Source organism: Zootoca vivipara, chromosome 1 (genome assembly GCF_963506605.1).
Source record: "Zootoca vivipara chromosome 1, rZooViv1.1, whole genome shotgun sequence".
In the NCBI taxonomy this organism is placed as follows: Eukaryota; Metazoa; Chordata; class Lepidosauria; order Squamata; family Lacertidae; genus Zootoca; species Zootoca vivipara.
The window spans coordinates 91,863,401-91,880,048 of record NC_083276.1 but is presented as its reverse complement, the minus strand read 5'-3'; the positions used below and the strand labels follow the sequence as shown (position 1 = coordinate 91,880,048).

Genomic DNA, 16,648 nt, shown 5'->3' with positions numbered 1-16,648 from the left:
AAAGCTCTTAACATGGGGGATGTGAAACTGGTAACGACTACTAGGATCTCCAAGGCCACCTTGACCCTGGACCACTCCTCTCTAAAGTCTCCTGCTCCAACAGAAGCACCGGCGTTTACTTTACCTCCAAGGAATATCCGGGTGCCACTTGGAAGCACGGCCAGGTTTGAAGGAAAGGTAAGGCAAGCTTTTTGGGTGGGTGCTTGGGGCAAAGGGGACAAGAAGGTATTGAACTCAGGAACACGAAGGAACATATCCATGGTACATTTTCACAGCAGGAAAAAAGTACTCAGCAGGAGTACTATTCATCTGTGTTGTGCACTTGAGAAATCGGAAAACAGTCATTCTGAATTAATCAAGAGGCTTTGGTGCACTATCTCAAATGACCTAAAGGTGTCTCTCTTTGAATTAAATATATGTGAAAAAATATGATTGTTTACAATCTGTTATGAGCAGCTCAAAATGAGCCCCACCAGTATGTGAAATAGTAGGCTGTTCACTATATGGTACTTTAATGTTTACATTTGTATCCCATCCTTCTTCCATTGCGCTCAAGTGGCATCCACAAATGTGCATTACCTACACGTACACTATAATAAGCATTTGAGGTAGGCTAGGCTCTAGTTGCAGGCATTTCATCTGGACTATACATTGGTAGGTTCTACTGTTAATAAATGTGCCCTGTTTCAGTTTGCTATAGATGCTTCTACTGTTGAAGACGAAGAACATGTTTTTAAGAATAGTATGTCTGGTTCAGAATTATGTTTCAGAAAGTCTGAATAAAATATATTCTAATTTCGGAGGGGGGGCAATTTTCACCAACACCTTGCTTTTCAAGCAAACTGCAGCTGTTATTTCCTGCTAATATACTAGCTCAAACTGTGTTGTATCCAACCAAATCATTGCAGGAGCCCAATGACTTTCACCAGCACAACCTAAGTTCATTTCCTTCTCTCTCTCTCTCTCTCTCTCTCTCTCTCTCTCTCTCTCTCTCTCTCTCTCTCTCTCTCTCACACACACACACACACACACACACACCCCTTCCTTCCTTCCTTCCTCCCTCCTTCTTGAGGCTGTCCTCAAGGTCTGCTTGCTTTACAGCGAGGTAAGAGGAGGGACAGACGGGAACCCCTTCCACCCCTCCTCCCAGCCTTTTAGAGGAGGAAAACAATAAAAATATATTTTTCTTGTTTTCCTCCTCTAAAAATGAGGAGCGCCCTATTGTCGGGTGCGTCCCATGGAGCTAAAAATACGTAGGTTCATGATGTCACTGCTTTACAACCACCCCCACCCCCACCATGTTTGAAAACATCAGATTTGTACTTAAACACAAATTGGCCAGAAATATGCTTGGCAGGGGGGGGGGGGCACCAGAAGGTGATCTCGCCTAGGGCGCAAAAAACCCTAGCACCAGCCCTGTACCCTGTTTCTCATATTTTAAGACATACCCATAAAATAACCCATAGCAGGATTTTTAACCATTCAAGAAATATAAGCCATACCCCGAAAATAAGACATAGTGATAGGCACAGCAGCAATGCTGGCCGTGGCAGGAGGAGGAAGAAAAAAAATAAGACATCCCTTGAAAATAAGCCATAGTGTGTTTTTTTGAGGAAAAAATAAATATAAGACATGTCTTATAATATGAGAAACACGGTATATGCCCCTATACGCCCCCCCCCCAGCTGTAGGAGTTCCCCAACCTGTTCTGCTTTCTGAGCGGTTGTTTCACTTGCACAATGGCCTATTGGATTCACTCCTCTTAAGTAGTCCCATTTGACATTAGTCCCATTTGACATTAATGGAATGTCTTCCAAATATTTTGTTTCCATTTTATTCAATGGAGGTCTGGGGTTTTCTATATTTACTTTTATTTATTTGATTATTGCTGTTCTTCAGGTAAAGCTTCTTAGAGCTGCTAAGAATTTTAAAACAGTAAGTCCATAAAATGCTGGGTTGTATCCAGAGCTGTGCAAATAGAAGGCAAGCTCATGCAGTGGCTTTTTGTCCTCCCCCCTTCTGCAGCTTCCTGAATTCCCCACAAACACCTCTTCATATGCTTGTGTGGGGAGGGACCTACCAAACATTGTGCCATCCAGTGCTCAAAATGGGAGGAGGAAATTACTCGAAAAGGGGGGGGGGGAGTTTTCCACTAGCTCCATTGTTTGGTAGCCCTTGCTAACTCTTGAGCAAGGTTAGATATCTTTGACTACTTAAAGTGGTCTAATAATGCTTCAAATGTATAATGCAGATGGGATCTGCAGTAATAGATCAGCACAAAGGCTTCAAGCCCAGATCTTTATTTGCTTTATTGTATTTCTGTTTATGTGGAGAAAAACATAATCTACTGTCTGTGTGCTATTTGCTTACTCTGCCTGTATGAAAAGACCAGGTGTGACTATGTCTAAGGTGGGATTTTGACTTGGGATTCCCACATTTGACCGAGTTTGTTTTTAATTTGATTAATAGCATTTACTGAAGTGCAACTGTTACGGTACCTATAGCTATATAAAGTTTTCTATCAGAAAAATAAGGAGCAGATGTTTTGATGGATGGTTACTGATACTTGGCTTAATCACACAATATAAATATTAAACTCTACTTGGGCTAAAACAAAAATGGCTAGACAGGCGATTTTCTTCAAAGAACTCTTCCGTACTGGAATTTATGTTATCAGAAAGAACAAACATTTTAAGACTCCAAGGCAGGATATAAAGTTGATATTGTAAAGATCTTATATTCTCATTTTTTAAAGTACCTGATAAAAATACCACAGAATCAGATCTCTGTTATTTTTACCAGTGTATATGACAAAATAATTCACATGGAAGCAGAACTTGAAAGAGAAGAAAAATGCAGAAGTTAAAGAAAGTGACCTCATAAATCCAGGGCAACTGAAATAGAGGTGAAAAACAAAATACTGTATCTTTAAAAGAAGAAGAAGCAAAAACCTACAATCTTTCTGAATAACATGGGTAGTTTCTTTTTAAAGCAAGATGTGTACTGTATCTTTTTCTTCATTAAGAAATTTATCTATGAATTTACTAACAATAAATGTTTTGTGTAGAACATGTAGAACATGATGTTGTCTCTCCCTAAATCCTGGCCCCGGGGAGGAGGGAGTTATTGTTTTCATTTGTTACTATGTTATTTTTGTGTTTCTAGGATGAAGGGCGGTATAGAAATTTAATAAATACAGTAATACCTCGGGTTACGAACGCGATCCGTTCCGGATCGCAGTTCGTAACCCGAATAGTTCGCAAACCGAACGCGATGGGCACTGCCATTTTGCGCATGCGCAAATTGCGCGATCGCGCGCACGGCGAAAACACTTCCGGGTTTGCGCAGTTCGTAACCCGAACTGTTCGCAAACCGAGGTGGTCGTAACCCGAGGTACGACTGTAATAATAATATGCTTCTGAGCTCTTTGTAACTATGCAGAATAAGGAAGGGGGGAGCTCATGACCCTGAGGCTCATGCATGTAATGCTAAACCACAGTTTAGTGTTACATACAAATTAGGTCAGTGCGTATGAAAGTGCAAAAAAGACCTCCACAAGAGACACAAGGTTTTCAGTTATGGCCTGTCTGATTCCTTGATATTGGGAAATTCTCATTGCTGATTATTTTAGATGACAGAACCATGGTAAGTTGCCTTATGGAAGTCCAGTACAGTGGTACCTTGGTTTACGAACTTAATCCGTTCCGGAAGTCTGTTCTTAAACCAAAGCGTTCTTAAACCAAGGCGTGCTTTCCCATAGCAGCAGGGGACTCAGTTTACAAATGGAACACACTCAACAGGAAGCAAAACATGTTCTGCTTTCAAGGCAAAGTTCACAAAGCAAAACACCTACTTCTGGGTTTGCAGCGTTCTTAATCCAAGTTGTTCATAAACTAAGCTGTTCTTAAACCAAGGTACCACTGTATCATCTTCTTTAAAGTACTGTTGCCAGCAATATGTTTGGCCTTATAGAAGCAGAAATAAGGAAGGAGCATTAAATAAATGTGAAGATGTACATGTAGTGATGCCAGGTAGCCACTGTTTTACTGGTCCTCCTACGGTTGAAGACATCTCCCAAATTTTTTTTTTAAATAAATCTGACTGCTTGCTTCCAGCTTTGAGTGGGCAGCAGACCAACGCCCATAGAAATTACAACTCTAGTGGATTTTACAAATATTACTGTATAGACAATGTGCATTTTGTCCAAGGAAAGAGAAATTTAAACCTTGTAGTTTCAAGAGAAGTACTGCAAAAAAAAAAGAGAGAGCCAAGAAAATGACCGCTAGTCAGTAGTGCCTAGAAGCGAGAGCTGGGTCTGATACTCTGACTATATTCCAGGTAAAGCATTTTGGAAGAGTCTTTAAATCAGAAGAAGAAGAAAAGTGTGTGTGTGTGTGTGTGTGTGTGTGTGTGTGTGTGTGTTTAATATCACTTTAGAATGGGCCTGTGAAAAGGCACCATTATTTATAATTTACAAGTTATTTACAAGTGCAGCCTGCTACAAAGTTTTCTATTTTCTCCCTTAATGATCAATCGGTGTTCTGTTCCCAGTCATCACCACTTGACGAAGTGAGATCACTATTAGAACTGAGATCACTACCATATTAGCTATTTTTCCTAGAGGTTTTTGTACTTTTGAAAACCTTGATGTGCCCTGAAGCTTGACGGTACCACCTTCTTGCTTGTGGGTTGTGTTTTGTTGGCTACACAAACAAGGGCACACGCAGCTGAACATTGGAAATAGAGGCATTCTGATCTATGTTTGTGCTCTCTGGCATGGGCGATAGCTTTAACTCCCTCTAAATCAGTAGGCTGTTGAGAACTTGATGCTAACCAGAACAAAGCTATCTTTGCAATACAGGCATTCTTTTGAAATGTACCAGGAAATGGGAAACCTTACACTGCTCTGAACCTGTGCCTGATATTAGGGCTGCATGTTGTCTCTGCCATGTCTCAGGAGAAAGACAGTAGCCTGGCTGTATGAGGAGGGATGAAGGTGATGAACATGGTTCTTTTTTCCAGTCTAAAATTCATTTGGCATTTATTTATTTATTAGTTTGCTTAGTTTAATTATAATTTTCTGGAGAGGGGGTACTTTAAGGAACCATTGTCTCATTTATGCATCTGAGACGTTTTTGATTCCTGCATAGGAAAAACAGAAAAAATCTAATGAGTACAAAATCTGATGTATAGCCCTTGCTGTCAAATAATTAGTAGTGATCTCAGTTCTAATAGTGCAAACATCAAACCTCCAATTCCCATGGCTGTGGAATACTCTCCCCAGAGAGGCTCATTGGTGCGAATCTTGCTGTTATTTGGTTCCAGGCAAAGGCCTATTTATTGCCCTAGGTCTTTTAATATGTCTTAGCTTTAAGTCGTTTTTATGCACTGTAAATGCTGTATACATGCTTTTATTGTTGTAAAACATTACCTTCCTTGTTTTGAGTCACCCTGAGAGTTTCCTGTAAATACCCTGGGTTGCCTGTAAATACTTTAACTAAATTGCCAACCTCACACCACAGACTAAGAGATGGCAGCTTATCAAAAGCCACCAACAGAGTCCATGGCAAGATGAGATTTAACTGGGGAAACCTTTGGTTCATACAACAGCCTTAGCCACCGTGTTACACTAGGTGCTCAAGATCTTTATGCCTACTGAAGAACTTCATAAAGCTTGAAATCTTGCAAAATTTATTGGATCTTTAGTGTGTATATATATATATATATATATATATATATATATATATATATATATATATATATATAAATTTAAACCTAGCAACATTTCAACAGGGACATTGTAATTAATCTATCCATTCCAAAAAGAGACAGAAGAATCCCAATTTTCATAACACAACAGCTTATTAGTTTCTTTCTTGAGTTGCTTCTGGTGATTTTTTTTTTTGTCCTAGTGGGTCATGCAACACAAACCTACTGTTTTTCTTCAATAATCTTTCTTCCTGTGCCAGAGGCTTTTCCTGAAATGAATACTTGAGCATATCATAATTTTCCGGACAGATTCCTGAACTGATTTGATAGGTACTGAAAGTAGTTCCTAGATTATTTGCTGTGCTGATGCTTGGAAATAGCTTGTACTGAAAGACCTAACCTGCGAACGTTCTTTTAGAAATTTCATAGAATATATGTGTGGAAAATTGCATATGCCCTGGGCAGCTCTTCAAGTTTCACTTGGAACTAATGTTATTTTATTTCACAAATTTAAATATGTCATGAGATAGTGCAGGCATGCAATTTTTTGTCATCCACATTTAAACATTATAAATTTCTAATACCTGGTATATATTCTCCAATAATTCACAGGTTAATTTTGGTTAAAGGTGTTCTTAGTCTAATGTCTGACAGCTTTGCCCTTCTCTGGGCAAAGAATTCCAATGTGTGTTCCCATAGACAATTGACATAGCTAGTCAACAACTCTCATGACCTGGTATCACACAAGGTTGCACACCAGTTTGCACAATTGCTTTTTAATGGGGAAGAATCCAGCAGCTGGCTGGAAACAAAAAGTGGGGAATTCTGCAGAAATATAGGCACAGATTTTGCTCAGCCCTGCTTTCTTTTCAGGGTTGGTCGAAGGAGGATATAAATATTCCACCTGTTCATGTTGTTGTTGTTTAGTCGTGTCCGACTCTTCGTGACCCCATGGACCATAGCAAGCCAGGCACTCCTGTCTTCCACTGCCTCCCGCAGTTTGGTCAAACTCATGTTCGTAGCTTCGTAGTTTGTAACCTGTTCATAAAGGTAAAGGTAAAGGGACCCCTGACCATTAGGTCCAGTCGTGACCGACTCTGGGGTTGCGCGCTCATCTCGCATTATTGGCCGAGGGAGCCGGCGTATAGCTTCCAGGTCATGTGGCCAGCATGACAAAGCCGCTTCTGGCAAACCAGAGCAGCAACATGGAAACGCCGTTTACCTTCCCGCTGTAGCGGTTCCTATTTATCTACTTGCATTTTGACGTGCTTTCGAACTGCTAGGTTGTTCATAGGATTGCATAAATAAATGACATACTGCTGAGGGCTCTGTAATGCTTAAAAAGGAAGACAGAAGTTGCCTGCAGCTTAATGATTTATCATGACAGTTTACCAAAAAGTAATCTTTTGCTATAATTCCGTCTGAGACTTCTACTAAAAACACAAAAGAGCATTTTTTTATTGTCTTGTATCTATGTGTCCATTATGAAGAAATGCATTTCCCCTCAACAACCTTCTTGCAATTCCGAAAAATCTGGTATTCTGAAGGCGCACAATTCTGTGATAAAGACCAAGCCAAGCCCTATTTTGGAACAATTGAAGTCCTGTCTCTTTTAATATTATATATAACACTTGATTCTATAGCAGTCACTGTGCAGGATAACTGTAGAAATGTGAGAGCATGAGAGGTAAAAAGATCCTAAACACCTTTGGAAAAAAATAGGATTTCTCTATTTGCCTTCTGTTTCAGGAAATTGAAACTTTTTGCCCTTCCAAATAAAATAAAACAAGTGTTTTTAATTTGCAGAGCACAATTGTATGAGAAATAGCACCTGAGTGCTTTAATATCTAAAACTGCGCACCTCTCAAGTGGAGTGTCATGAGTTGTCTTACATCAGTAGTGACATTGAACAACAAGATTGATTTCTTTTATCAGATTTCCCTCCCATGTTTCCTGCAAGCAGACAAGTTGACATGCCTGGGGAGATTATCTCATTTTATCTTCATTATAGCCTGTGGTAATGGTGACTTGCCCAAGATTACCCAGTGAGCTTCATGACAAAGCAAGTATAATCTCCTCAGGCATGTCAACTTGTCCAGTAAAGAACATTGGCTCACCTATCAAACCACAGCATTGGTTGCATTAGATGGACAGGGAATTAGGCCTTCCCAACAGCAACCACAAGTTGCAGCAGAGGCATTACATTCTCGTGTGAGTTCCTTGAAGTTGAGATGAAATGTTTGAAGTGCAGATGAAACGTTTGCATAATTAAGGACTAAAGTTGAATATTTTTCCATCTCAAGGTGTTGCAGCCTAATCTCTAAATAACTTAGTGGAAGCTTAGTTAGCTACACCTCAACATATTGATGTTGCTATCCTTATTTGAGAGTAATTCAGCATTGCAATATGGTGCAATATCAGGGCAAGCAATATCTCTTCCCCTGTGTGCTTCTCTGGGGATTCTCTGGAACAACCCAAGATAATTTTTCACAGAAGGAAAGGGGATAACAGTTGTGCAAGCAGGGGTCCTGGGGCAGGGCTTCTGATGGGACTCATTAGTGGAATCCCACACATTTATTAATGCATATTAATTCCAGTTTTGCTAAAAAGCACTTACACAATATATTCAGTTGAGTCAATATATCACATTGGACTCCTATTTGCATGTGGTGATGACACATGCCCTCGCGCCCTGAAACCATTGGGTGCATCCTCCTCTGGGGCAAAGCCCAGGCAAGCATTGTGGCCAATGTATTGTATTTTTATTGTATTTGTGTGCAACCAATTGCCATTGGGACACGGGTGGCGCTGTGGTCTATACCAGTGGTCCTCAACCTTGGGCCTCCAGATGTTTTGAGACTACAATTCCCATCATCCCTGACCACTGGTCCTGCTAGCTAGGGATCATGGGAGTTGTAGGCCAAAAATATCTGGAGGCCCAAGGTTGAGGACCACTGGTATATACCACTGAGCCTAGGGCTTGCCAATTGGAAGGTCAGCGGTTTGAATCCCTGTGCCGGGGTGAGCTCCCGTTGCTCGATCCCTGCTCCTGCCAATCTGCATAGCTGCCAAGTTATCCCTTTTTTAAGGGAAATTCTCTTATGCTGAATAGGCTTCCTCGTGAGAAAAGGGAAAACTTGGCAGCTATGAATCTGGCAGTTCAAAAGCATGTCAAAGTTCAAGTAGATAAATAGGAACCACTCTGGCGGGAAGGTAAATGCCGTTTCCGTGCACTGCTCTGGTTCGCCAGAAGCGGCTTAGTAATGCTGGCCACATGACTTGGAAGCTGTATGCTGGCTCCCTAGGCCAGTAAAGCGAGATGAGCGCCGCAACCCCAGAGTTGTCCGCGACTGGACCTAACGGAAAGGGGTCCCTTTACCTAATTGCCATCTGTCATAATTATGAAGATAGCTGACTGTAAGGCAGCCAGGGAAGGAAAGTTGGAGGAAGTAGGAAGTAGAAAATTTCCAGAACATTTTTGCTATCTCCTTTATTTGCGAGGTCAGAAAACTACTATACAGTAGTTCTAAAATGTCATTTTGGGTTAGGACAAACAATTCATAGCATGTGCAGCCACTTTTAATAGAATACTGAAATAGATGTTTTTGCTGTGTTCAGATTAACGTGCTATGGTGACTAATGGTAGAATCAACTTCTGTGCAAGAGCCCTACAAGTTTCTTGTAAGGAAACCTGCAAAACAATAAGATGATTGTCAACAATATGATTTGCAGCTGCTGTCTGCTTTTCTGCTAACAGACCATGTCTTTTGTAGATAGCTCATAAATACTTCACTGTTGGGAGTACTATAAATGTTGGCTTAGTTGGAGCTTCTCCACTCGTCCTTGGAGTAATTTTTGTATTTATTGGAAAAGCCACAGCTTCCACAGTGGTGGTTCATTGCTTTGGCTTCAGGGGCTTTCCAAATGGACCTATTTTTCCTCTGCTGTTGCCATTCTCATGCATTTTGTCAGTTCATTCATTTGTTACCTTGGTTAATGATGTGGAGTTTCTGTTACTTTATATGAGATGAGAGTGAAAAGCCATGAGGTGAGAGCATAGGATGTTCCCTTCACATTAAGTTACTTGAATAAGGTACTGCAGTAGATGAGCCAGGTAAAATAGAGCACAGGAGGACCAGTAATTAAGATTATAAAAGTCATTTGAGGCTATCCCAGAGAGTTTGTCTTTACTCTGTTTCCTGCAGTGGAAGTAGCCAGACTCCCTGTCAGTAGGCTAAGGTTTTTAGCAGTGGGCTCTTCTGGGTAATGCATTGTTCCTAAGCATATTTCAGAGCAATTATGTTTTGATAAGTACACAAATCGTGACCTGGCCTGACTAGCCTTCCTGATTGCCATTGAAGGCTATGGTTTTTGTCCTATTGTTGTGTGATCAGGCCGGGAGGAACAAGAGGCAGAGTTTCTGTTGGAAAGATTTCTGTGTACCCATGTCATCATTCAGGGGCTCGGTGGGTGGGGTGAGATAGTGGCTGCCAGGAAGAGTTGTGGTGGCAAACGTATGCCTCCTGAGCATTTTCTTTCAGGTTTCAGACAAGCAACCCCTAAACATGGATGTTCCAAATAGCCATTGTGGCTAATAGATATGTTTTCCATGAATGTTACTAGCCTATGGACTTGTTACCTAAAATAGATGGATAAATCCAGGCACCTCCAAACTTCGGCCCTCCAGATGTTTTGGACTACAATTCCCATAATCCCTGACCACTGGTCCTCTTAGCTAGGGATCATGGGAGTTGTAGGCCAAAACATCTGGAGGGCCGCAGTTTGGGGATGCCTGGATAAATCAATGCAGCAAAATTTACTTTCATTTGCGATGAAAGGGAAACAGAGGTGAGAGTTCCATGGGATGAAGTCCTAAAGCACACAGTTATAGTTTTCTCTCCATGTAGATGAGGTAGAATCAGGCCACTTAGATACAGTATCAGTGTTGACTAATAATTCAATAATGTTCTGATTTTGAGGGATTTTGTTAAAGACATTGCTGACATTTTTTCCTCTGCTACTTTGGATTGCTTGGGGGAAGATCTCAGTAGTGGCAATCTTCAAATGTGAACTCCCAAAGCAGTGATTTATTAGCACTGCTTACATATGGAATAAGAAACTTAAGCAATGCCAGATGTTGAGTCAAAATATGACAGCTTATGCTGCAAGTTGAAGCATGCATTTGATCCTCTCTCTTTCAATGCATGGATGATTTTGAAAGAGATAGAGTTCATTCCCCTCTTGAGTTGAATGTTGATGTTAATCTAAGCCATCTAGGATTCTAGACCAGGCGTTGTTAAGCACTGGGAGCCATGTTAGAACACAGGTAAATAGGCCTTTACCATATTTTGCTGCTATCAAGCATGCTGTGATTCTATTGCGTACCATTTCTGGTGTCATATTGAATCTGGAATTTGATTGAAAACTTTAATGGATACTTAAGACTTGTTGATGACAGTGTTTTTGCAATAATTTGTGTGGTTTCCAAAGATTGAGCAATGAAGACATTTATTATTTTGTAAGAAGAGTCCTAGGTGTTACTAGTCCCAATTGGGCAAGTTTTCAAATTCATGGATTAAGGTAGGAAATCCCTAGAACTGAAAACCACAATAGGTTAGAGGCAATGCACGTGTCATCTGGGACACTGCCTCTGAAAGATTAACTTTATATCCATGGTAGATTTCTTTATTTATCATTAATATACAGCTTAATAAAAAATTTAAGCAGCTTACATAAAATGATACAAGATATTCATTAAAATGCCAATAAAAGCAGACCTTAAAAGGCTTGACAACTGAATTTTTAGTGTAACCATGTGGTTATAAAGTCAGCATTGCAAGCAAGACAAAAACTCATGCACTTGGGGATATATATTTTGTAAACCTTTGCAAATTTGTTCTTGATTAGAGCTTGAGAAGGGTAATAAAAAGGATCATGGTGTTCAGAATGGAAGAAAATCACCTTCTTATGACATTGCATGTTGTACTTAGTGCCTAACGGTACAGCATGTCTTGTTACTCTTCATTGGGCTTCTGAGCAGAAATTTACTGCAGGAGTTCAAGGTCTATGTCATTTAAATAGGTCTTGAAATAGTGTAACTAGCTTATATGTGTTAAGCCTACTTCTGGGTTCAGGTTAGAACAGAAACAGTTTGTTGTGGATGTGGGCTGAAAATATATCAAGATGCTTCCGTTATCTGAAGTCTGTACAAACCAAGGCATTGATGCTGTCATTTATTGGAGAAGAAAGAACAGTTGCAAAATATTCAGAGAAAGCCCTAGTAGCTTTTCTTTGACCGGGGGGGGGGGGGGAGAATTTTAAATATTTTGTGCAACTTTCACTCAAGTTTACAATCCTCACTGAATTCAGGGCCAATTCAGACATTACATTGCTAGATGGATGTTCCACATATCCACTATGTGTTTCCTGCTGAACACCTTAATACCAAAAAGGATATGAGTATCTGTAAACGTATTAAATTTACTACAAGTTATTAAGGTCCCAGAGCAGGCTACAACAATTAAAACCCAAGAGTCCATACAATTGGGACGCTGCAGTTGGCTATAACTCAGTCCCTGTCACATACGCATTATGTGTATACACACATAGGCCCTTACCCCACTTACTAGTGGAGACAGGTTAGACAACCAGCATGCAGCCAAGCTGCATTTAAATCTTTGTTCCTTTCTTTTGGGTGAAAGCAATCCTCCACCCTTTACTCTTAGGAATCTGTAGGGCCCGTGTAAAAAGTAGATGGGGCTATAAATAAGGGCTATAAGTCCTCACCCATTGTGGATGTGTTACTAAATGCAGATGTTTCTGCAGAGCCTGAAAGAATTATCAGAAAAATTAATTTTTTTATTTATAGAAAAACCTGCTGCAGTTCTGGAATTGGTCCACCATCAGCATCAAACTGAGGTAACTGGCAGCTTGTTTTTGAATCGCCAGACATTTTTATGGCAGGAATACATCTTTTCAGTGCAGGGGTTAGTTCCATGTGAAATGTGTTTCAAACTCTAGCTTGAAATGTAAATCCACGCCAACAGAATAATTCACCACTTGCTGCTTCTCCCTATTCTCCCCCCCCCAAATACTGTATCAACTGATGAAGCTGCAAGGCAGTGTGGGCTAACGAAGCTCACAAAAATGAAGCCCTTTGTGCATCAATCAGCCTCTCTCTCTCTGATTTTCTTAGGAAGAACTCTCTCATCCTTTTGGATGCATGTGTCCCTCCTGCTGTTCTTTCTCAAATTGGAGGCTTGATGTTTGCAAAATAAAAACACATGGAAAAAAATGAAATGTAGCTTATGTATGAGGGAAAGCCAAAAGATGGTCAAAGGAGCCTATGAAACTAACTGTAAGTGAAGAATTGGATAGGAATGACATAGTATGGTCCAATTGGAGCTAAGGGAAATTAGAATGATACGTTCTATCATGAGGGAAAACTAATAATTTGGAATAGCATCCAGAAGGAGAAAGGCACATTACTTTGTGGCCTGTGTTATTTGAAATTGGACTGGATGATAGGAAGAGATTATAATATTTTCCAGGGAGGAATCTACCATCTGTTTGTTTCGTTAAATCAATTCCTTCTCCTGCAAGCACTTCTGACATTGGTGCCCGCTTTTATCCAAACTCCTCACACTGTAACCTAGAGAATATGCTTGGAACTGCTTTATTGTGACACTATTAGATTAATTCCAACGGCAGTGCCTGAGTTATCATAGCTGCCAAGTTTTCACTTTTCTCGCGAGGAAGCCTATTCAGCATAAGGGAAAATCCCTGTAAAAAAGGGATAACTTGGCAACTATGTGAGTTATGCCTTAGTTCATTCTGCTGTTAACTGCCACTTAAGAAAATCTATAGTGTCTTTTATTTTACACCAGATTATGATAAACAGCATGATTGCTTGTGTGAACATCAGGTAGCTAAGTTTCTCATTACTAAATTAACAGAGGAGAGGACCGTGATTACTAAATTCTGGGTTGTTACCTTCTAGGGGATTACCAGATCTTTGTAGGTCAGCTCCACCCTTCCAATGGTGTGAGGAATGTTTGCCAATCTTCACAAAGATTATTGTTACAGTATAGTATTTTCCCCTAGTTGCAGAAGGAAATAACTAAGACTGCAGCTTGACATTGTATTGTTATGCTTGTCCTTGGAGTTTAACATTCTGTGGAAACTTCTCAATGAGAATCACCGCTCACGAAAGCTCATACCAATGACAAACTTAGTTGGTCTCTAAGGTGCTACTGGAATGATTTTTTTAAAAAAAATTGTTTCGATTGCATCCCCATTTACTGATGCATTCCCATGTTAGCTGTTTTCTACCATGGACAGCCCTAGAACCCTTTTTGGACTCCTCCTTCCAGTTGATTTTGGGTGTGTTTTTCAGTTTTATTTACAATAAATGAAATTAAAACACAACATACCATATTTGTTTGTTGTGGGGAACAACATATTGTTAATTGGTGAATTGGTCTTTGTTACTTTGTGAGAACTTTGTAACTGCCAAGGACACCACATGGTGGATAATTTTTTTATCCTGTTTATGTCATAGCTCAAAATAACTCTGTAAATGCATTCAGTACGATGGACAATATGTGAAAAGTTTATATCATTTCCTGGACTACATGTGATAAGCTTATATCATTTACCAGGCTAAATCCGCTGGTTGAAGAATGGCTTGATAAAATGCCATGATGATCCATTGGCACTGGTCAGTAGGTAACTTTGCATGGTATTCATGGTGACAGTTCCACATCTTCACATTATTAAGGGGTATCTGCAGTTTAGAAACTGAATAGCAACATGCAGGAGAAAAAGAGCATTAAAAAATCAGATGTTCCATTAACTTCCAGCCTTACTGATTGCTTAACTAAATTTACAGTTTTCAGCTCTAGTTAAGAATGTTAGGCACTCCTCTTGATTTATTCTGTTGGAACAAAATATATGGTCCAGTGAATATTTGAAATTCTGAATGTTGACATTCGGAATGTAAATGTTGGATTTATTATTTTGTATAAAATACTTATGTAACTGTCTTGAATCCTATTTAGATTTTAAGGAAGTGTAACACTCAAAATGTATATCATAATATGGACTGAAATAAAACAGAAAATAAAACTCATTCAAAGCAGAAATAGAAATAACAACAATTTTTAAATGTCTGAATGAATCAACATGTTTTTGCTTGGTGCAAAACAAAATGTAAATCAGGCACTCTCTTTAAGGGGGGCATTCTGTAACTAGAGTGCAACTGCTGAAAAAGTCTTCTCCTTTATGACTGAGTAATGTAGCTTAGATAAAGGCAACACCTGGAGAAGACCCTCAGCAGAAGATCTTCATTCATGGACAGATAGGTATGGAAATAGGTGCTTCTTCAGGTGTTCGCCCCCCAAAATTGGGTGAAATAGCTACCTTTCGATATTCATGAAATTCATTTTGGGGAACGTTCAGCTTTTATGTGTGATTGAGAATGTTAACCAAGTTTTGCACACACGCATGCACACTTAACACTCAAAAAACACAAACACATCTATTTTGCCATGGGTGGTACTGTACCATGTTTCTCCAAAAATAAGACACTGTCTTATATTTATTTTTCCTCAAAAAACACACTATGGCTTATTTTCAGGGAGGCGACGTCTTGTTTTTTTATTAAGTATGGTACAGTTTAACCTACAGGGTTAAACTGCCTATCACTATGGCTTATTTTCGGGGTATGGCTTATATTCATTGAATGCTTAAAAATCCTGCTATGGCTTATTTTATGGCTACGTCTTATTTTCGGAGAAACGGGGTATTTGACCCTTTCTAAAGAGGCTGATGAACACTGCTGCTTCTAAATGTCTCTCATAGTGGATGCATCTGATAATGAGGCCTGCAAATGTCATGCTACAATAAATTTGTTAGTTTAGCCGTTTGACAGTAGAATATGCTCTAATAATTTTGGCTCGTGATTCTGCTTCTCAGAATTTCTCATTTCTGGCTTTAAAATTTCCAAAGACAGAAAAAAAGCTTTGTCTGGGAAGCTGCCTGCTGGAACAACATTGCTAGTTTTAACAGCTTGATGCACCCAATAGTTTCGTTTCTTTTTCTTCAGGTTTTTGCCATTTGGCTCAAAACAGTTTGTATGTGTTTAACAGATACTGCTTTAGAAAATACTTTCCACTGGCTTATGAAGTGTTCTGCATTTCTTCCAGAAAAAGTCACCTTCTGTGTTTGTTTCTCCCCCCCCCTCACTCCCCACACCACCCCAATATTTCTTCACCCAATCCTTCTAGGTCAGAGGCATCCCAGAACCCCAAGTCACATGGTACAAGAATGGGCAACTTCTGACAGAGGGAGAGCGCTGTGTAGTGGACCGTAGCATTCGAGGTCTTTTCAGCTTAATTATAAAAGGGGTGCAGGAGGAAGATGGTGGGCCATACACATGTGAGGCCCGGAATGCTGGTGGCGTTCGTCAGGTGACCGTAGAGTTAACAGTGGAAGGTAAGGGTCTTTCCATTCTGTTGCACGTTATGTATAGCATGCTTTACCTTGGTAGCAAATGAAGGGAGAAGTAGGTTGAAAATGAGCAGGAAAAGCTTTTAAAATTAAAAGGCTTTTAGTAAGGCAGAAAATGGAACGCTGGCTATTCCTATGCCTTCCCCTCCAAGGAGAAGAAGAGCATAGGGACCAAAGCAAAGTCATTTCCACATTGATAGTATCAGCTCTCTGCAATGGCTGCCACTAAGGACAGTACTTGTGGAATGCTGGGGGTCCACTTTAAGGCCATGTTTAGCTGCTGTGAGCGCAGATGACCCCAGTTCCTGATGGTGTGGCCTTCTGTTGAGTAGCAGGACTGGATGATTGGCCTGATCATCTTCCTCCTCCAGTCTGGCCTGTTTCAGCAGTATCTGTTTTGCTTTTCTTTGCAAATGTTTATAATACTAAT

General features: G+C 40.0%; 1 protein-coding gene across 3 annotated transcripts in view; it reads left to right on the top strand.

The window, feature by feature from the left end:
- The window catches only part of MYLK (myosin light chain kinase), a 185,879-nt gene that overhangs the window by 48,254 nt on the left and 120,977 nt on the right, over window positions 1-16,648 (top strand). For all 3 annotated transcript variants that reach the window (XM_060275899.1, XM_035129122.2, XM_060275882.1), the window contains exons 2-3: window positions 5-177; window positions 15,996-16,203. In XM_060275899.1, coding sequence (XP_060131882.1) covers window positions 13-177; window positions 15,996-16,203 — 373 coding nt within the window. In that variant the 5' untranslated portion in view covers window positions 5-12. The remainder of the gene's footprint in view (window positions 1-4; window positions 178-15,995; window positions 16,204-16,648) is intronic.